At 63.9% G+C, this 20,842-nt stretch overlaps 2 protein-coding genes across 4 annotated transcripts; both read left to right on the forward strand.

The window, feature by feature from the left end:
* The first annotated feature begins 154 nt into the window (after window positions 1-154).
* MON1A (MON1 homolog A, secretory trafficking associated) lies at window positions 155-5,404 on the forward strand. Of its 2 annotated transcripts, XM_048316098.1 has the most exons (7): window positions 155-308; window positions 1,048-1,234; window positions 1,573-1,714; window positions 1,939-2,406; window positions 2,599-3,364; window positions 3,460-3,607; window positions 4,062-5,404. In XM_048316098.1, the coding sequence occupies exons 3-7, from the start codon at window positions 1,588-1,590 to the stop codon at window positions 4,200-4,202; spliced, it is 1,650 nt and encodes a 549-aa protein (XP_048172055.1). In that variant the 5' UTR covers window positions 155-308; window positions 1,048-1,234; window positions 1,573-1,587; the 3' UTR covers window positions 4,203-5,404. The 2 variants fall into 2 exon arrangements, with proteins under 2 accessions (XP_048172055.1, XP_048172054.1); XM_048316097.1 differs by lacking the exon at window positions 1,048-1,234.
* Window positions 5,405-6,685: 1,281 nt separating this feature from the next.
* On the forward strand, window positions 6,686-14,823 carry MST1R (macrophage stimulating 1 receptor). Of its 2 annotated transcripts, none has more exons than XM_048316201.1 (21): window positions 6,686-6,818; window positions 7,246-8,550; window positions 9,712-9,900; window positions 9,981-10,106; window positions 10,184-10,354; window positions 10,552-10,721; window positions 10,812-10,989; window positions 11,075-11,220; window positions 11,333-11,494; window positions 11,638-11,731; window positions 11,835-12,065; window positions 12,146-12,292; window positions 12,369-12,528; window positions 12,611-12,703; window positions 12,780-13,001; window positions 13,082-13,162; window positions 13,235-13,416; window positions 13,488-13,597; window positions 13,693-13,858; window positions 13,932-14,068; window positions 14,148-14,823. In XM_048316201.1, the coding sequence occupies exons 2-21, from the start codon at window positions 7,333-7,335 to the stop codon at window positions 14,407-14,409; spliced, it is 4,245 nt and encodes a 1,414-aa protein (XP_048172158.1). In that variant the 5' UTR covers window positions 6,686-6,818; window positions 7,246-7,332; the 3' UTR covers window positions 14,410-14,823. The 2 variants fall into 2 exon arrangements, with proteins under 2 accessions (XP_048172158.1, XP_048172159.1); XM_048316202.1 differs by having other exon boundaries at window positions 11,835-12,059.
* The last annotated feature ends 6,019 nt before the right edge of the window (window positions 14,824-20,842 follow it).

Here is a 20,842-nt window from a genome sequence, read left to right on the forward strand (position 1 = left end):
CTCCTCGCGGGCACGCAGGGGGTGGTGGGAATTGTAGTCTCTATCGCCCCGTCCCTGCCGCCCCCCCTCGGCCGTGGCATCGAGGCTCACAGACTACAACTCCCATGATTTCCTCCCGGAGCGTACCGCCTACAACTCCCATGATGCCCCGCGGCGGGTCGCCGCGATGGCGGGGGTGTCCCCGCGGTCGGGGCCGGGACCGGGGGTAGGGCGGGAGGTGACCGCCCGCCGCCGGCTCCGAGCCCTCCTCCGACCCGCCTAGGCCGTCCCCAGGGGGCTGCAGGGCGGCCCCGGGAGAAGCCGCGGAGGTGGGTCCCTGCGCGTTGTCCTTAGTGGGGGTCTCGGGCCTGGGTCGTGTCGGGGCTGCAGGAGCGGTGACACCTCAGCGCTGAAGGGGGAAGGGTCCGGGGGGGTCCGTGCTGGACCGGGGTGGGGGTCCTGGGGTGAGCCTCGCCTACGGGAAGGTCAGCAGGGTGGGGAGGAAAGGTGAGGACGGGGCCCTGATCCACTCCCCGGCACCCTGCAGGGCTATCACAGGATTTTAGTGGGTGTCTGGTTCACCCAGCTGAGGACTGGATCCCAGTCAGCTCCCCGGCATTGTCTAGGGCTGTCACAGGCTCCCCCAGATAAGGACAGAGCCCTTACCTGTTCCCCAGTACTCTCCAGAGCTGTCACAGGATTTTGCAGGGGGAGGATCTGGCTCCCCCAGGGGAGGACGGAGCTTTGAGCAGTTCCCCAACACCCTCCAGAGTTGTCACAGGTTTGGGGGGGGGCTCCGTGAGCTCCCCCAGGTAAGGACAGGGCCCTGATCCACTGCCTGGTACTCTTCAGGGCTGTCACAGGACTTTGAGGGGGCGGGTCTGGCTCCCCCAGATGCGGTGTTAGTTGGGATTGGGTTTGGGAGCAGAAGGTGTCCCAGGGCATGGGGCAGAGCCCGGGCTCCATGAGCTTCCCTAGCAACTGGGTTCAGAGGCACAAGCTCCTAGCCAGCCAGCCTGCCTCCTGTTGTTTTTGCTTGTGCTCTCTTTTGGGCTGGTTTTCCCCCAGGGAAGGGAGGAAGGAGCAGGCTGGAGGCATGGCCTCTGCTGGAGAGGGCAGCCAGCTCCCGGGGTGACGCCATCTGTGCCAGCTCAGGAGGAGTGTCACCAGCCTCGTCCCATGGCAGCCACCTAACCCAGGCAAAGGAGGGCAATAAACCCCTCCCTTTGCAAACACGAGGCCTCTGGGATCTCAGGTGTGTGGGACAAGCTCCATCCAGGGCTGTGTCCCTTCCCCCTTTTGCTGCTGGGATGTGGCACAGGGAGTCTGAGCAGCTTTCACGGGGGAAATCGGGGCCAAGCCTGGATGAAAAGTGCTGGGGCCAGGGGACTGGAAAGAGCTGGGGCTGTGTGAGAGAGGAAATCCTGCTGGATTAGAGCGGCTTTCCTGACGTCTCACCAGGGCTCGGTGCTGCCTGCTGAGCCAGCAGGATTGGGCTGCGGGTGCTGGCCTGGCCCCACTGGAGAACAGAGCATTTCAGGGCCCACTTCGAAAGTGAGGGGACACAGGGGTGATACTGTGGGTCACACGCAGGTCCTGCCCCGAGGAATGGCTGCAGATGTCCACAAGAAGAAAAGCTGGGAAGTGCCCAATGGGTCCCTGGCACCAGGAGATGGGCAGCACGCGGAGCGGTCCGAGAGCCCCACACCAGGGCTGGCGCAGGGCACAGAGCCAGGTATGGAGCACAGCTCACCAAGGGGGAGAAGAGCAGCTCCTCATGTGGGGTGGGACCTCCACAACCCTGTGGGCAGGGGGAGACGGGCCCACTGATGACTCCCCACCAGCAGGACTTGCACCCATGGGGTGCTGTGGGATGGGGAGAGGAGGCAGGTCCCCTTTACATCCTTCCGCCAGCGTGGGGGACACGTGGACAGATGCTGCATGGCCCGTTGTTCCCAGGGGCGGGCCAGGAGGGAGCCATGTTCGTGCACACCCGCTCCTACGAGGACCTGACCAGTCCCGAGGACGGGGTGGCCGCAGCGCGGAGCCCGGAGAGGAGGCGGGGGGAGCCAGCTGAGCAGAGCAGCATGGAGCAGATCAGCAAGGACTTCAGCGAGCTGAGCACACAGCTCACGGGCATGGCCCTCGACCTGGAGGAGGAGATGAGGCCAGGCAAGGAGGGGAAGCTGGAGCCGTCCCCGCAGACCACCCGCCGCGACTCGGTGCTGTCGGGGAAGGAGGAGGAGGACATGACCATGGACGCCTGGCGCATGCACCGGAAGCACGTCTTCGTGCTGAGCGAGGCGGGCAAGCCCGTGTACTCCCGCTACGGCTCTGAGGAGGCCCTGTCCAGCACCATGGGCGTCATGATGGCCCTGGTGTCCTTCCTAGAGGCTGAGAAAAACGCCATCCGGTCCATCCATGCAGGTACTGCCCTGGGGGGGGAGTGGGATGGGGGGGTCACAGCCTGCCCATCCATGCGCCTGCCACCATGGGCGATGTTAGCTGTCCCCAGGGGCAGATGGGTTGCTGGGGGGAGAGGCTGCAGCCTGGCTGTAGCCCCGGGGAGCCAGGCTCACAGGTCTGTCCCCGGCCCCCCGGGGACTCTCCCCCAAGCAGATGGCTACAAAGTGGTCTTCGTGCGGAGGAGCCCGCTGGTGCTGGTGGCAGTGGCACGCACCCGGCAGTCGGAGCAGGAGATTGCCCACGAGCTGCTTTACATCTACTACCAGATCCTGAGCCTGCTCACCTGGACCCAGCTCAACCACATCTTCCAGCAGAAGCAGAACTATGACCTGCGCCGGCTCCTGGCTGGCTCCGAGCGCATCACCGACAACCTGCTGGACCTCATGGCCCACGACCCCAGCTTCCTGATGGGCGCCGTGCGCTGCCTGCCCCTGGCCGCCAGTGTCCGGGACGCTGTCAGCAGCAGCCTGCAGCAGGCCAAGGCCAAGAGCCTGGTCTTCTCCATTCTGCTCTCTGGGAATCAGCTGGTGTCTCTCGTGAGGAAGAAGGATCAGTTCCTTCACCCCATTGACCTCCATCTGCTCTTCAACCTCATCAGTTCTTCTTCCTCCTTCCGGGAGGGTGAAGCCTGGACTCCCATTTGCCTCCCTAAGTTCAACTCCAGCGGTTTCTTCCACGCCCACATCTCCTACCTGGAGCAGGAGATGGACCTGTGCCTGCTGCTGGTCTCCACTGACCGTGAGGACTTCTTCACCGTGTCTGACTGCAAACGGCGCTTCCAGGAGCGCCTGCGGCGGCGGGGGGTGCACCACGCTCTGCAGGAGGCCCTGCGCACGCCCTTCTACAGCGTCGCCCAGGTGGGCATCCCCGACCTCAGGCACTTCATCTACAAGTCCAAGAGCTCCGGGCTCTTCACCAGGTGAGGCCCCAGGGAACCACTGGGCCAAGGCCGTGGCATGTGGTATGGGCCAAGCCCCTTCTCCAGGGGTTTAACGGGGTGCTGTGTTCCTGCAGCCCCGAGATTGAGGCTCCCTACGTGCAGGAGGAGGAGAAGGAGAGGCTTTTGGGGCTTTACCAGTACCTGCACAGTCGGGCCCACAACTCTTCACGGCCCCTGAAGAACATCTACTTCACGGGCCCCCGCGAGAACCTCCTGGCATGGGTAAGGCCGTTGGGGGTTTGGTGAGCCTGTCTTCTCTGGTCCTGTGTGGTGGGGAAAGAGGGTGGTGACGCTACACAGCACCAGCTCCGTGGTCCCTAGGGGAGGACCCCAGCCTGTGCATGATCCTTTGGGGGGTGAGCCTCCCCCTGTGTGAGGGAGGGACAGGCAGGGGTAGCAGTGGGAGCTGGTGAATTCCAGCACCAAGGGCTGTGCCTTGTGCTGTCGTGAACTCAGTGCTGTGGAGAAAACCCACTCTGGGGGCAAACCCCAGGGTTTGCTTCTCCCACTTCTGAGCAAACCAGATGCCACCCATTTAGGGTACCCCACTGCCACTTCATGTCCCTGCACTGGAACCCCTGTGCCCATTCCTGGTAGCCCATGGGGGGAAGATGGAGTGCCAGCCCCAAGTAGGGCACAGTCCTGTTGCCAGCATGTGTCCTGTTCCTTCTCACAGGTAACCAATGCCTTTGAGCTCTACGTATGCTACAGTCCCCTGGGGACCAAGGCTGGCGCCATCAATGCTGTCAACAAGCTCATGAAGTGGATCCGCAAGGAGGAAGACCGACTCTTCATCCTCACACCCCAGACATACTGATGGGCATCACCCAGGGCATGGAGCCAGCTGGGAGAGCCCCCACTGTGCTGGGGAGCCCATTCCCAGGGATTCCCGGGCCATGTGTCCAGGGGAGAGGGCATGGAGGGACCCCAGAGCACAGGGAAACCCCACCCGTAGGACTGTCCAACCTGGGTGTTAGAGATGGGGTGCACAGGGAAAGGGAAGGGGATGAGCAGGACTTTCTCTCAGCTGCAGGCAGTGCCCCAGCTGGGGGGCTTCTCTTCCTCTGCAGTCCCCAGCTCCATCCCTTGTTGTGGGGGTCCTGGAGTGGGGGTGCCAGTAGCCCAGGTTACTGGAGGGGAGCAGAGCCCTTGGGTCCTGCTCCCTGTGCCTGGCACCTCCCCTCTCTGACATCCTGTGGCTGTGCCAAGGGTGGGGGTCCCCAGGGGAGATGTGGCAGCACTGAGGGGACCCTTATGTTGCTGTGCCCGCAGATGGCGGGTGACACCGCCCAGGCAGGGGACAGGGCTGGCCTGGGGCACACACTGCTCCTGTCCCTGCCCTGGGGAAGCTGGACCCTCCAAGTGCCGGGGAGCCTCTGCAGTCCCAGAGCAGGTTTGCCCCCTTGGCATCTGTATGAGCTTGGACCCTTCCCACTGTGGCTGTGAAAAGGATGTCTGTCCCTGGGGATGCTGGCAGGCAGGATGGGTCAGCCTGCCCCAGCTGGGACAGCAGGGTCCTGCTCACCTCACCACAGGGACACAGCAGCCCCAGAGAGCCAAGGTGCCAAGGTCTTCACCAGGATGCTTGTGGGCTCATGGTTCTGGCTGTGGGTAGGGGACCTTAAAGGGGCAGCTCGAGCACATCTCCTTGGAGATGCCCCTGGTATAAGGCCGTGGTGCTCCCCAGCCCATGGAGGATTTTCCCTTTGGCACGGGAGCACCTGTCCCCCAAACCGAGCCCCTCAAACCAGCTACACTGAGTTTTCTGCACCTCCCTGACCGCCTCAGGCACTGGTGTGGGGCTAAACACCTGTGAACAGCCCAACTTCATGTTTTGGGGCTGGCTGAGTAGTGCTGGAATAGGTGTTGGAGGAGGGGCAGAGCCATCAGGGTGGCACCCCGGCACAGAGGGAGCTGGGAAGGATCCGGCAGGGCTAGCACAGGGATCTGCTCCTGTATTTATGCTCCTGCCAGAGTGTAATCGCTTGTCTTTGCTCATAAACATTATCTGGACCCTAAGTTCAGTCTTGTCGCGTTCCTGTATGTCCACTGGAGTGGGGGGATGACCAGGCTGAAGGGGAAGTTTGTTCCAAGTCTCTGTACGGTGCAGTCCAGCCCCGGGAATCTGCTGGGAGCCAGGAAAGCTGCCAGGGAGTGATGCGAGGCCGCCGGGGTTGTGCTGGCAGGAGGAGGCGCTGGCTGAAGACTGGGAGCGGCAAAATCCCCGGGCTGAGCTGGCCACGGCCAGCTCATGTCGAAACCGAGCAGAGGCGCAGCCGGAGGAAGGGGCTGTTGGGTAAGGCCCGGGGCCAGCGGAACTGCCGGGCCTTGCACAACACGGGGCGGGAGCTTGGGAGGGCCGGGGCTGGCCAGGCGGCAGGCGCAGGGCATTTTCGGCAGGCTCAGCCTCTCCTGGGACCAAAGTCCCCAGCGCCCTGCTCACCTGGAGGAAAAGTCCATGTGCAAAGCTGGGATCCACGGCCCCAGCGTCCGAGGGCAGCAGGGCACTGGGAGGGCAAATCCATGTGTGGATCGGGATGTAAAGGATCTTCCCGCATCCCTACGAACAGCAGTCCCTCCCAGAGGTGCTGGCACCTCCTGCCACTGCGGGCAGCCAGGGAGGAAAGGGACATGAGACACACAACGGGCACAACAGAAATAACCCTCACAGCTGCCCTCGCAAAGCTGTGGCTGCCCCAGCTCTGCTCCTTTCTCCCAGCTGGGAACTCCCGTGCTGAGCCTGTGCTGAGCCTGCCGCACCCCTGTAGGCCTGGAAGCGAGCAGCAAACGCGGTGCCGGCGCGGGAACTTTGGGGAAGCGGCAATTCCGATTCCATGTGTCGGGGTGTCAGCCGCCCCTACGGCAGCGGGGCTGGGGGCTGCGGCAGAGGGGCCAAGGGGTACCAACATGCAGGACCCCACTCGCACCCAGGGATGCTGTTGGTAGCCACCTCCCAGCCACGGGGATCCCCCGACGGCCATCCGGACCTGCAGCGGGCACCCGAGGCACTGTGCCAGCCCTGCATCCGTGTCCCGATCAGCGGCCCCGACTCCCACCCGTGCGCCTCTTGGGCACCGTGCCCAGCCGTGCCTGTCCCCCGAGGGTGCCCAGCGACCCTCCGGGTACCCCGATCTCCGTGTTCCCCCGAGCATCCCCGTCCCCCCGGGCTGCGTGTGCCGGTGCCGGCCCTCGGGGAGCCCCGGGCGGCGCGGGGCAGGACCCGCCCACCCCGTTCCGCCCTGTCCCGTCCCGCCTCGCCCGCTCTGTCCCGGCCCCGCTCCGCTCCGCCCTGTCCGGGCACGGCACGGCACGGCACGGCACGGCAGCGCCCAGGTGAGCGCCCCGCCGCCCGACACCGCTCGGATCGGACCAGACCGGACCGGACTGGACGGATGGGGGCGGGCAGCCGGACCCAGTGGAGACCCCGGACCCGGTGAGCTGCGGCGGAGTCGGGGATGAAGGCCGGGGGTAGTTCGGGGTCCAAGTCCGGGGAGGCTGGCCGGGGCGTTGTCCTAGTCCCGCAGGGATTCCCAGTCCCCGTTGCTGTCCCGGGGGCTGGCAGGGTCCCTATCCCAGTCCCCGGAAGGGGTCATTGCAGGGCAGAGATGCCCCAGGGTGACAGGCAGCGTCTGTAGGTGGCAGAAGGCAGGATTTGTCCTTCTGCCACAGGCAACTTGGCATCACCTCCTACTCATGGTATTTCGGAAGAGGTTTGGTGTGACTGATCCTCCCTCAGCAGTACCCATCATCACCTGGCCCCCGGGAACCCTGGCACCCCCAGCTGACACCCGGCTGTGACTGTCCCCAGGGTCCTCACCTAAAAGAAATGGGTAAAACCCTTCCTTTTTTATTTTTGGCAGATGCAATGGTGGCCCATCCTCCATATGTTCTGAGCCTGCTGGGTGCTGAGCATCATCGATAACCCTACACCAGTGGCACTGCACAGCATGGGCCTGTTGTGCTGTGTGTGCCTCTGGCTGCTGCTCGCCCTGGCCCCGCTGGGTGCCAGCACCTGGCAGTGCCCCCGCATCCCTTACAGCTCCACCAGGAACTTCTCCATCCCCTACACACTGCCCAGCCTCGATGCTGGCAGCCCCATCCAGAATGTTGCTGTCTTCACCGACTCAAACAGCCCGGTCACTGTCTTTGTGGCCATCCGCAACCGCATCCTGTTGGTCAGCCCCGAGCTGCACCTGCTCTCTGTCCTTATCACCGGCCCAGTGGGCAGTGCCAAGTGTGAGATCTGTCACCTGTGCCCAGCCACCATAGATGGCCCTGAGGACACAGACAATGTCCTGTTGCTGCTGGACCCGCTGGAGCCGTGGCTGTACAGCTGTGGCACGGCACAGCATGGGCTGTGCTATCAGCACCAGCTGGAGGTGCAGGACGGTAAGGTGGCCATCACAGCCACGCGCTGCCTGTACTCAGCCATGGGCAACAGCCCTGCGTTCTGTCCTGACTGTGTGGTCAGCCCACTGGGGACCAGTGCCACTGTGGTGGCCACCTCCTACGCCTCCTTCTTCTACCTCGGCTCCACCATCAACAGCAGTGTGGCGGCACGGTACAGCCCACAGTCAGTGTCCGTCCGACGGCTGAAGGGCACCTTGGATGGCTTTTCAAACGACTTCCAGTGGCTGACGGTGCTGCCGCAATACCGCAACAACTACACCATCCACTACGTGCACTCCTTTGCCGACGGGGACCACGTCTACTTCCTGATGGTGCAGCCGGAACGGCCGGGATCGACAGTGTACCACACGCGCCTGGCACGGCTCAGCACCCACGAGCGCGACCTCCGCCGCTACCGCGAGCTCGTCCTCGACTGCCGCTTTGAGTCCAAGCGCCGGCGCCGACGCAGCAGCGAGGAGGACGCTGAGAGGGACATCGCCTACAATGTGCTGCAGGCAGCCCATGCTGCCCGCCCTGGTGCACGCCTGGCCCGCGACCTCGGCATCAACAACACCGACACGGTGCTCTTCGGTGCCTTTGCTGAGAGCTGGCCAGAGAGCCGAGTGCCACGGGAGAACTCAGCCGTCTGCGCCTTCCCCCTCCGTCTCCTCAATCAGGCCATGGAGGAGGGAATGGAGAAGTGCTGCGGCACCGGGCACCAGCCACTGCTGCGGGGGCTCAGTTTCTTCCAGCCGCTGGAGTATTGCCCACACAATGTGAGTGCTCCACCCTGTGCCGAACCGGCCCGGCGACCCTGGGGGTTGGCTGGGATGTGGGAAAGTGGGTTCAGGATGCTGGGAAACACTGGTAGAGCGGGATGGATGGTGGGGTGGGGTAGGGCAGGGGGAGAGCAGCATCACCACCCAGGTGTGAGTCAGCCCAGCAGCCACCCACCACCTACTGCAGGGGCTGCTGATGCACCCGAGGATGCCGGGTGCGGGCGGGGATCCTGTTGAGCCCCCCACCTCACTGGCACATGTGCCGGCACACGGGCACACTGCCGCATGTCCTACATTGGGCCAATTCTTCTCCTGCTATGGCTTCCCCGGGAGCCTCGACTCCGGCCCCCCGTGGTGACTGTCCCTGGACCCCAGCCACCCTCTCCAGCTTGTTTACGTGTGGGGGGGTGGGAAAGCCACAGGGCCTGGGTGCTTCGCAGACTGCATGTGTGAGGTGCTGGCTGCTCCTGCCGTGTCCCCCAGGCCCGGCCACCGCCTTCTCCGGGCAAATAAACCGCAGGCGGAAGTGCAATTAGTCACTGGGGTTCCTCGTCTGCCGCAGCCGCGGGGCAGGAACACCGCGTCCCAGGTACAAGCCCCGGCACGGCCAGGATGCAGATGGGTGGGCACCCCGGCAGGGCCCCCTCGTTGCAGCAAATGACACGAATTTTGGTGTTCTCAGCCAGGCGCAGGGCAAGGTGCAGCCAAATCCCCTCCTTTTCCTGCACGGAGCAGACAGCTCACTGCTGCTGACTCACACTGCAGCAGGGGAAACCCAGAGGGGACCCCAGCCCTGTGCACTGGGGGCGTCCAGTGGGGACTCCATGGCTCCTGGTGTCCCTCTTCAACCCCAGCCCCTCGCCTAGCTCCAGGGGTCAGGGAGGACTGGGGTTGGAATGTGCATCCTGTGGTGCCAGCACGAATAACTATGTCCAGATGGGGTGGGAGGGGAGGGCAGGATCTGACGCCACGTGGGGACTGCGGGAGGGCCTGCCGATGTGGTTTTTTCCCCAGAATTTTCTCAGCCTGGAGGGGAACTTAAGCAATCCGGTGCTGCCCCAAAATATCTCACAGCTCAAGCGGGTGCCTACCTGTGAGGGTGTGGGAGTCAGGGTGCCAGGGCCAGCTTCAAGTCACCCACCCCATGTTTGGCCACAGGTAAACCTCTCAGCACCAGTGGTCAACACCAGCTGCTGGGATCAGCCCACCCTCATCCCCGCTGCCTCCCACAAAGTGGACCTGTTCAACGGGCAGCTGACAGATGTCCTCCTCAGCTCCATCTTCGTCACCGCCATGGGAAATGTCACTGTGGCCCACCTGGGCACAGCAGAAGGACGTGTTTTCCAGGTGGGATGGGGGGTCAGGTGGGGTGGCAGGTCCTGGCAGGCTGGGGGGTTTGCTCAGCCCCCTGCTCTGCCCTGCTGCAGATGGTGCTCCAGCGCTCCAGCTCCTACCTCCTGACCTTGTCCAACTTCTCCCTGGGAGAGCCAGGGCCAGTGCGAGGTGCCATGGAGCTGGAAAGCCACTCGCTGTTCTTCACTGCTGGCACCAAGGTGAGTGGGGGGTCTGAGGGGCATAGGGCGAGCATGGAGCTCCATGTGCCTCCCTCATCTCCGCTCTCCATCCCCAGGTGTGGCTCCTGAACGTCACTGGCCCTGGCTGCCGCCACTTCTCCACGTGCCAGCGCTGCCTGCGGGCCGAGCGCTTCATGGGCTGCGGCTGGTGTGGGGATGGGTGCAGGCGCCGCCACGAGTGCGCCGGCCCCTGGGTCCAGGACAGCTGCCCACCCGTCCTCACCGACGTAGGTCTGCGCTGCCGTCCCCCGCTCCTCACACCTCCCAAGCTCTTGGATAGGGAGGGACATGGCAAATGGGGTGGCATGTGGTGGGACCCCGTTCTTGGGATGGGTGTTGTGTCCCTCAGAGAAGGGGATTTCTGGACTTGGCAACCATCACTGGACTTTGGGAGCTTGGGGTGACACAGGTGCCTCTCCCACAGTTCCATCCCCGGAGTGCCCCGCTGCGGGGTCGGACACGGGTGACACTCTGTGGAATGACGTTCCGCTCCCGCTCGGACCCTGATCCCAGCCACAGCCCCCCCGGTGCCTACCAGGTGGCAGTGGGACAGAGAGGCTGCACCGTGCTGCCGGAGGAGAGCGAGAGCTACAGGTGTGCAGCGGTGCCGGGAGGGACCAGCAGCAGAGAGGGGTCTGGGGCTGCCCCCCAGCCTGGGGCTTATCCCCCTTCACTGTCCTGCAGACCCCTGCCCACCTCGCGCCGCAAGGAGTTCGTGGATGTGCTGGTGTGCGAGCTGGAGCCGACAGGGACAGCAGCAGTGGAGGGCCCGGCCAACGTGGTGCTCACTGTGAAGGAACCTACGAGACACTTTGGCTTCCGGGTCTACGGCTCCTCCACCCTCGGCGGCTTCGTCTTCGTGGTATGGTTCCACACTGGCAGGGCCCCTGGCAGGGTCGGGGGGGTTTGGCTCACTCACCCACCCCTCTGACCCCATCTCTGCTCAGGAGCCCCGCGTCAGTGCCCTGCACCCCCCATTTGGCCCCCAGAGGGGTGGCACCCACCTCTCACTCCATGGCAGCCACCTCTCGGCAGGGAGCAGCTGGCGGGTGATGGTCAATGGCTCCAACTGTGCCCTGACTGGGCAGCCCAGGTACGCCCCTGCCCTGCCCTCAGCATGGCACAGCAGGGTCCCCAGCACGGGACGGCCACGGGGAACCCCTGCCGTCCTGCTGTCCCCCCAGCCACGGCTGCTGTGTCTCCAGGCAGGGCAATGGGACAATCCAATGCACGGCTCCCGCTGCTAGTGGCCTGGGCGCAGCCTGGGTAGCCCTGTGGATCGACGGGGAGGAGTTCCCGGCCCCCGTGCCCTTCCAGTACCGCCCTGACCCCACTGTATCCGCCATCGTCCCCAGCTGCAGCTATGAGTGAGTGAGTGGGCTCCCCTCCCCTGGGTGAGGGGACAGCCCTGGCCTCCCACTGCCCTGGCTGGGCTGGATGATGTACTGGGAATTGCAGGCACCCTGGGGACCACGTGCACCCCAGGGAACCTGATCCCTGCCCGCCGTAGGGGCTCGCTGCTCACCATTATCGGCGCCCACCTGGACTCTGTGTATCGCGCCAAGATCCGCTTTGAAGCCAGTGGTGTGGTTACCCAAGCCACAGTAAGCACCGGGGTGTGAGGCCATCACCCCCCGGCCCTGCCCACCCCACCCCAATCTCCTGGGCACTCTTCCGTGTCGGTGCTCAGCATCTCCCTGCCCACAGGAGTGTGAGGACCCGCTGGCACCAGAGCGACTGCTGTGCCACAGCCCAGCCTTCCCCTTCGAGAGCAAGGTGGAGGTGGTGCTGGGGAACCTGAGCGTGCTGCTGGATGGCGCCGATGGCCGCTGGCTGTTCCGCGTCCGCTACTACTCCCGGCCCAAGGTCTTCCCCTTGAAAGAGCAGGAGGGCGGGCGCCTCCGCCTCAAGCCCGGCGATGATGAGATCAAGGTGCACGTACGTGGGGCAGTGGGGTGAGCCAGAGTAGGGGGTCCCACTGCTACAACCCCCGAGTTCACGGTGCTCTGTCCGGGCAGCAATTGGGGCTGGATGCCGTGGCCACCTGCATGAACATCACCATGACGGTGGGGGGCCGGGACTGCCACCCCAATGTCCTGAAGAACGAGGTGACGTGCCGCCTGCCCCGCGAGCTGCACCTGCCCCCCACTGGGGCCCCCGTGGAGGTAGGAACCCCCCAGGTGGGCAACCACCCACCCCAGTCCCCCCCATCCCATCCCTGCTGAGCCCCTGCTCCTCCAGATCTGTGTGAACGGAGCCTGTGAGGCGCTGGGCTGGGTGCTGTCCCCCCCCACCTCGCTGGACCTTGCCGCCAGCCTGGCCCTGGGCACTGGCATCACCTTCCTGGTCTGCTGCATCCTGGCTGCTGTGCTGTTCCACTGGCGCTGGAGGAAGAGGCGGGGTGAGTGCCGTGCTCACCAGGCACTGTGATAACCCCCAGACCCCTGCCACGCTACCCCTACCCACCCCACTGCTGCCTGCAGGTACGGAGAACCTGGAGCTGCTGGCACAGCCCGGCCGCAGAGACCCCCCTGTCACCACCCAGCGTCCCGGCGTCGACTACAGAGAGGTGCTGGGTAAGTGGGTGTCACTGGTGGGTGGCAGGGTGCTGGGTGCTGCCAGCCCTCACCCCGCCTTTGCCTGTCCCGGCAGTGCTGAACACAGCAGGCACTCCTGGCCCCGTGGGGCCCCGCACACGAGTCATCAGTGCCGGTGCCAATGGCAGTGCCGCGGGCGGCGGATCCCCCATGCCCCTGCTCAGGGCCACATCCTGCTGCCTGGAGGATCTGCGGCCAGAGCTGCTGGAGGAAGTGAAGGACATCCTCATCCCTGAAGAGCGGCTTGTCACTCACCGCCACCAGGTCATCGGCAAAGGTGACTCTGCACCCCGATTTGGCCATGGCATCACCTGCCCAGTGTGTGTGGTGCCAGCTTTGCGCCGCCTGTCCCTGCAGGGCACTTTGGTAGCGTCTACCATGGCACCTACACGGATCCACTGCTGGGGGACCTCCACTGCGCTGTCAAGTCCCTGCACCGTGAGTAGCTCCCCCTCCCATGGGTGCTCCCACGGCACGGCAGCAGAATGCCCACAGCTCAGCTCTCCGCAGGCATCACAGACCTGGAGGAGGTGGAGGAGTTCCTGCGCGAGGGCATCCTCATGAAGAGCTTCCACCACCCCCAGGTGCTCTCGCTGCTGGGGGTGTGCCTGCCCCGCCATGGGCTGCCCCTTGTCGTCCTGCCCTACATGCGCCATGGGGACCTGCGCCAGTTCATCCGCACCCAGGAGCGGGTAGGGGGTACTCCGGAGGGTGGGGGGTGATGGGTCCCAAGGTCTCCTTGCTCACTGCTCCCATCTCACAGAGCCCCACAGTGAAGGAGCTCGTTGGCTTCGGGCTGCAGGTGGCTCTGGGTATGGAGTACCTGGCCCAGAAAAAGTTTGTGCATCGGGACCTGGCAGCTAGGAACTGCATGTAAGTGTGGCTGTGCCCTCCAGACCTCTGCCACAGGGTCACTGCGTGGGTCTGGGGGTGCCCAGGAGTCCCCACCTCAACCTGGTGTCCCATAGGCTGGATGAGACGCTGACGGTGAAGGTGGCTGACTTTGGGCTGGCACGCGACGTGTTTGGCAAGGACTACTACAGCATCCAGCAGCACCGCCACGCCAAGCTGCCCGTCAAGTGGATGGCACTGGAGAGCCTCCAGACGCAAAAATTCACCACAAAGTCTGATGTGGTAGGCATGACCCCCCTCCCCGTCCCCCATCTCCATCCTACCTGTGTGCCCACGGCAGCTCTCTGCTCGGCAGTGGTCCTTCGGGGTGCTCATGTGGGAGCTGCTGACGCGTGGGGCATCGCCATACGCCGGGGTGGACCCCTACGACATGGCCCGCTACCTGCTGCGGGGGAGACGCCTGCCACAGCCCTCCCACTGCCCCGACACCCTGTGAGTGGAGCTGGGGGTGGGCAGGGTGGCAGGGGGTTGTCCCGGGGGGCTGCCAGCGCTGACTGGGGTGTTGGTGCAGGTATGGGGTGATGCTGAGCTGCTGGGCGCCAGCGCCCGAGGACAGACCGTCCTTCACCGGGCTGGTGAGTGAGCTGGAGCGTGTCCTGGCCACGCTGGACAGTGAGCACTATGTCAACCTGGCTGTCACCTACATCAACCTGGACTGGGGTCCCCCCTTTCCCCCTGCTCCCCCGGGGCAGCTGCCTGATAGTGAGGATGAGGATAAAGATAATGAGGAAGAAGAGAAGGAAGAGGAGGATGAAGACACCTCTGTGTGCTGATGGGATTCTCTGCACCACGGGGGCTCCCAGACCCCCATATACCATAGAACACTCCCCCGAGGAGGGATACAGCATGCAGCTGGATGCTATGGGGCACCCTACCTATGGGATGGGTGCTGGGAGGCAGCTGGGTGCCGGGAGTGCTCTCCCATGGCTCTGCTGGCTGCTCCCCAGGATTGGTCCCACGCCACAGGATGCTGAGGGCTCAGTCCTGCGCTGGCTGGGTGGTGTGGGGCTCAGCCCCACAGTGATGAGTCTGGGGTCTGGGGTTCAGTCCCACCGTGGATGGGTGCTGTGGGGCCCCAGGCTCAGCCCCAGTGGGTGCTGTGGGGTGGCCTGGCCTTCCCAGGGCTCCCACGGAGTTTCCAGCCTCTTGGCTGCTCAAATCACTCATTAAAACCTAATTGTATTTTTTCCCTGGCTGGGGCTGTGTCTTTGAGGGGGCCATGCCCCAGGTTGGCAGCACCCCTGTGCTCCTGCATGGGTGAGGTGTCTTCCCACCCACTCCCGGGGCACCCACCTCATGGGAGGCACTGATGAGGGGGCACCCACCATTGCTGTGCCACGAGGGCACCTGCACAGCGGTGCTGCTGTGGCCACCCTGGAGCTGTGCCCCAGTGCCTGCCATGCTGGGGAACCGCTCTGCACCCTGTGTCCCACCATGGCCCTCTCACCTTGGCATGTCAGGGAGGTTTTTCCTAAAAGTCCTCCTCCCAGCCACATCCAGCCTGTGGCCAGGGTGGCTGTGGGGCACAAGGCATGTGGGGAGCACCACACTCCTGGGCATGGGGTGATGATGCCCCTGCAGTCCGTGGGCCATGGTGCCCCTGGGATCATGGCATGATGGATGCCTGGGGCATGGGATTGTGGTGCCCATGAGATCGTAATGCTCCTGGGATGATAGGTGCTCAGGCATCAGATCAGGATGCTCTTGGGGTCATGGATGCCCAGCCATGGGGTCAGGGAGCCCAGGGCATGGGATTACAGTGTCCCTGCCATTGAGGTGCCCGTGGGACCACAGTGCCCAGGACATGGGATCACAGTGAGAACACCATGGTACCCAGCCCACCTCCTGCTCCCCACCCTGCCTGCCTGCACAGGGTCCAGAGGGCAACACTGCTCCAGGCTTGGGGCTGCTGTCTGGTGACCAAGAGTCATTACGAGCTTCACTTAATGACACCTTTATTGCTTCAGTACTGCCTGTGCTGGGACAGTGCAGCTCGTGCCTCAGGGCATGCCCAGAGATGGGCATGGGGCTGTGATGCTCTGCCATATGAGCTGGCTTTCTTTGTTCCTTTTGATGGAAGTGGTGGCAGATGTCACATTTACAAGGAACTTGTCCTGATGAAGAGGTCCCTTCTGCCCCAGTTTTGGGGCAAAAATTGCCTAGAACAAGACACTGGAGAAGAGGAGGGGAGCAGTGATGGGCATCACTCCCCTGGGTGCAGGTCCAGAGTTCAGGGCAGGGGGCAAGGGCAGGGTCTGGGATGGATGGATGGATAGATGGATGGATGGATGGATGGATGGATGGATGGATGGATAGGGGATGCTCCGGGCAAGCCCAGGATGGGCAGGGGATGCTGAAACACGCATGGTCCGTGGCTGTGGGCAGCACTGCTCCTGCTCCATGTCCAGCCACACGGGTCCTGCCGCCAACACTGGCTTTAAATAAAACCTCCTCGGCTGCTCATTAAGCAGCGCTGGAGCCCGGGGCCGCGTCAGCTCCCATCAGCCAAGCTGTCCGTCTCCACCGGCGCCTCGCACCTGCACGGCTCCGCCACCGCACGCCCCGAGGGTATTTTTAGTGCAGCTGGGTCCCAGCATCCCGCTGTCAGGGCAGCTGCCAGCACCATGCCTCAGTTTCCCCACCGTGCGACGGCTCTGCTCCCCTTGCTCGGGTTTTGGGGTGACTGTGACCTCCAGTGCAGGTGCTGACCTTGCACGTGTGAGGCCAAGTGGCACCATTTTGGCTCGCTGCCGAATTGCTGTGGCAACGGGAAGGGCCCAGCACTGCATCGTTATTAGGACTGGATCAGAAATGGGAGGTGCTGGGCGGTACTGGGCACTGGTACTGGGGGTTGCTGCACCTGGGGGACAGCCGGGGTGGCTGATTGGGGCACCTGCAGCAGATGGGATGCAGTGATGCAGGGATGGATGGATGCATACATGCATGGAGGGATGGATGGGCGGATGGGTCAGTGGATGCACGGATGCATGGATGGATGCATGGACAGACGGACACCCTGGGTATTGCCCTCCTCAACACAAAGCAGAGTGGTTGCCCGGGGCTGTGGTTGGGTGGCAGATACGTGCCAGGCCTGCTGTCCAGTGGCAGCTGTGGGAGCACCCAGTGGGAGCAGGGTACCCGGTGGGAGCAGGGCTGTCTGTGCCGGCGGTGGGGTGGCACAGTGAGCTGCTCGTTAGCTGACGAGTCTGGCGTGGTTATGGTGACGTGCGTGAGGGCGGCCCCTGCTTTAGGCTGCCCCCCTCCCCCCATGAATGTGCTTGCAGAGATGACAGATTTCATGCTAATCCGCATTTATCCTGCCCTAATTACACTGCGGGAGGTGAAGAGAGAGCACCCAGACTTCCATGCCAAGAGCTGGCATGTGCCCACCCCTGTCCGATGCTGCCCGACGCTGCTAGCTGGGACTGGAGCTGGCACTGTGCCCACTGCCATGGCACCAGGGACAGGCAGGTGACCTCTCAAGGTGGCACTTTGCATGGCACCTGGCACCCCTGCCCCAGCTGGGGGGTGTCTTAGAGGTGCTACCTGGGTACCCACAGGGGGGCACTGGGTGGTGGCACCCTGAGGTGCTGTGTGGCTGGGCATGGTTGGCGGAACACCGGACTGAGCTGTGGGCAGGTGAGGCCGTGCCGGGCCGTGCCATGCTGTGCCAAGTTGTGCCAAGCCACCTCGTGCCGTGTCCACCCGCCACGGCTGCGGCAGAGCAGCCGGCGTCCCATCCCGGCAACGCGCCGAGCACACACAGCACTTTAAATGTTTTATTTGGGGAAAGTGCTGTCGTTAGCAGGGATTAATTATTAAAATCGGAGCCATCTATAAAACATGAGTGGCCGCACGCGGGGCTGCGGGTGCACGGGCAGAGCCGGGCACGGTCCCGCCACCGGCACCGCCCGGGGATGCGCTGCCACGGCGTTTGCCGGTGATGCCGCAACGGCACCTCGGCAGCGGGGTTGGGCTCCTCGTGGCAAAGTGGGTGCGGGCAGCGGGTGCCACGGGGTGGGGGCTGCACTGGGGACGGGTAAAATTGTGCTAAATCAGCGTTTGGGTGAGGCGGTGGTCGCCGGTGCCAGCCGTCCCGGCGAGAGGTGGCAGGAGGCAGCAGGCAGCGCCGAGCTGTTTTTAGCGGCTGCCGGTGCTGGGGAGCGGGCGTGAAGAGCAGCCGCCGCGGCACCGGCGTGCCATTTTTAGCAACCGGCAAGTTCTGCTAATGATGCCTGTGAGCGGCGGGGGGGCTGCACCCCGGCACCCCCAGCCCCTGCAGCCCGCACCCCGGCCCCGACAGCCAGCCCTGTCCCTCTGCCCTCCCCGCCTGGCTCTGGAACCTGAAACTGGGGGCACCTGCGCAGCCCGGGGCACCCCTGCACCCACCTGGGGCTCTGCTGGCCCTCAGGGAGCGCTGCTGACCCCCGGAGAGCTTTGGCGGTACTTGGGAAGCTTCAGGGACCCCTGGGAAGCTTTGGAAGCCCCTGAGGATCTCTGCTGGTCTCTGAGGAGCTTTGGTGGTCTCTGGAAATCTCTGCTGGTCCCTGGGAATGTCTGGTGACCCCCGGAGGAGCTTTGTTGGTACCTGGGGAGCTCTGCTGTCCTCCAGGAAGCTTTGCTTTACGCCAAACCGTTCCAGGTTATAAGGCACATATTTTTCTCCTTTCTCTGCGCCTGAGACAGCATCTGCCTCCAGCTGGGGAAGCTTGCCCCATCCCAGCACCCATTCAGGACCAGTGCCAGCCATGTCCCAGTCCTGGTCCTGGTCCTGGTCCTGGTCCTCTCCCTGGGGCCAGTTCTCTCCCTTGGGGACAGTTCTCTCGCTGAGCTCTTGCCTGGTCCCTATGGTTGCAGGTACTGCCACATGGAGACCCAGGGGACCCCCAAAGCTCTTTCAGTGGGAAGGGGAATCAAACCCTGATGCCATGTCATCACTGTGGTGCAGGAGTACACTGTGGAAAACAAGCCCCCTTTCCCCATCAGGGCTCCAGGGACAAGAGCCAGCCCTGGATGTGACAGGGACCACGACAGTGGAGAGGTACAAGGCTTTGTGTGCTGTCGTCTGCACAGGAACAGGCCACATCAGGAGCAGGCTGGCCAGGGACAAGCAGCCACAGTCAGTGGTGCCCAGCCAGGTGTGCGGTAACCCTGTCCTTACCCATGGTGTGGTCACCAACTGGGAGGGCTGGCAGAGCTGTGGCACTGTGGGGGACACCATGCCTGGTGGCCAAGCTAGATGTCTTTGTGGCTGTGTCCCTTGACGCCTTCCAGGGCATATGGGTGCCACGGGACACCTATGGGGAGGGCAGCCCTGCCACTGTGCACTCCCACTGCTGTTCATCCCAGTAAAGGGCCAGGGGTGGCGATCAGCAGTTGCACCGCCTCTTTTTCTCTCCCCCTTGCTCCCCGCCGGCCCCCCGAAAGGAGGGATGGGGTTTATTTGGCCCCGTTGCCGGGCCGACGTGCGCAATTATCGCTGATTGCCTGGCGGTTGCCATGGCGATGGCAAGCACGCAGAGATGCGGTGCCGCGTGGTGCTTGAGTCACGGACACGCTGAACACCCCCCACTGCACCCCACTGCACCCCAACACAGACACACTGGACACACGCCCCATTGCACCCCACTGCACACCAACACAGACATGCTGAACGTGCATCCCACTGCACCCCAGAACAAACATGCTGAGCACCCCCCACTGCACCCCCCAGCACCATCTGGGCTGGCCCTGCATCCCCTTCACCCTCCTGGGACAGGGGGATACAGCCAGATGTCCCCCAGCTGAAGCAGGGGGGTATGTCCAGGTGTCCCCCACGCCGTGTCCTCCATCTGAGGCAGAGGTGTACAGCCAGGTTCCCCCAGCCCTGGCTGCCCCACCTCGGGCATCCCAGGCTCACTCTCTCCAGAGGTACCATAGGAAAAATCACCCCAGACCAGCCATGCCACCTCCCACCCAGCTCTGGGGTGTAGTGGGAGGGGGGTGGGTGCATGGGGCAGTGGGACACGGCACCGCAAGGACAGATGCCACTGGGCTCAGCAAAGCCCATCACCCCAAAATGGGACATGGAGCGGACCAAGATCTGAACCAGAGTCAGGACTAGCAGGGGACCAGAGCACAGTGATGGGACCCTGTGGCAGTTCTGCCACGGGCAGGAGGCTGGTGCCAGGAGGTGACAGGCACGAGCTGGGGTCAAGGGACAATGAAGAAGTGCCATCACATCCCTCATGCTGCAAGCCACCACCGGGCAGCCCCGAGCCACACGGGTGCCTGCCGGGTAATTGTGACTTACGCTCCAGGTCTCCATGAGGTGCAGAGATTAATAACCGTGGCGCACTGCTGCCAGCCGGTATGATTAAACTCTTGATTAGAAGCTCAAACTACAGTGCTCTCACACACCCTTAATTACCCAGCATGGGTGGTGGTAGGCCCAGGGCTCGCAGGGCTCGGTGCCACACAGGGGACAGGTGCCGGGGGTACCCAGCTGGCTCTGCCTTGGGGTGCTGGCTGGTCTCCTGTGAGCAGATGGGACATGCTGGCTTTGGGACCCTGGTGTCCCCCATCCATGGGTGGGGGGTGCTGTGGGTCCTGGATGGCCACATCCCTGTGGCGTCTGAGGACGGCGCAAGTCAGGAGGTTTGGGGAGCTGGGGTTTGGTGGGCGCAGGGGCGGGAGGGGAGGGAAGTGGGGGTGCGGTTCAGAAGCGGCACCATATGGGCCGCAAATGCCAGCGTGTGGCGTGCAGCCGCTGGGGAGGCTCCGCACACGTGGCTGCACTGCGTGAGGAGCGGGGGGCGAGGGGGCTGGGGAAGGGGCTGGTGCCCTGCTGTGCCCTGGGGGCCGTGCTGCCCACTCCAGGCTGTGTCCTGTGCCTGGGCTGTGGGCAGAGGTAAAAGAATCAGGGTGGCCGATTTCTTGTCCCTTTCTTGCTCCTTGTGGAGCTGTGGGGCAAGGACAAACCCTGTCATGGGGAAGTGAACAGAGCCTTTGGTCCTGCTGCTGGAGGAGAAGTTGCCTGGTTCCCACTGGATGATGGCACAGAAGCAGGAACATCTGTCTATCCGTGTCCTCATGGTGCCTTTTAGTGCCCTCAGGGGACAGACACCTGTGATGCTGAGCCCACGCTCAGCTTTGCTAAAATCCTGCTCCCATCCCTTCTCATCCCATCTCGTCCCGTCCCGTCTCGTCCCATCCCACTCCATCCCA

Source organism: Corvus hawaiiensis, chromosome 11, assembly GCF_020740725.1.
Source record: "Corvus hawaiiensis isolate bCorHaw1 chromosome 11, bCorHaw1.pri.cur, whole genome shotgun sequence".
In the NCBI taxonomy this organism is placed as follows: domain Eukaryota; kingdom Metazoa; phylum Chordata; class Aves; order Passeriformes; family Corvidae; genus Corvus; species Corvus hawaiiensis.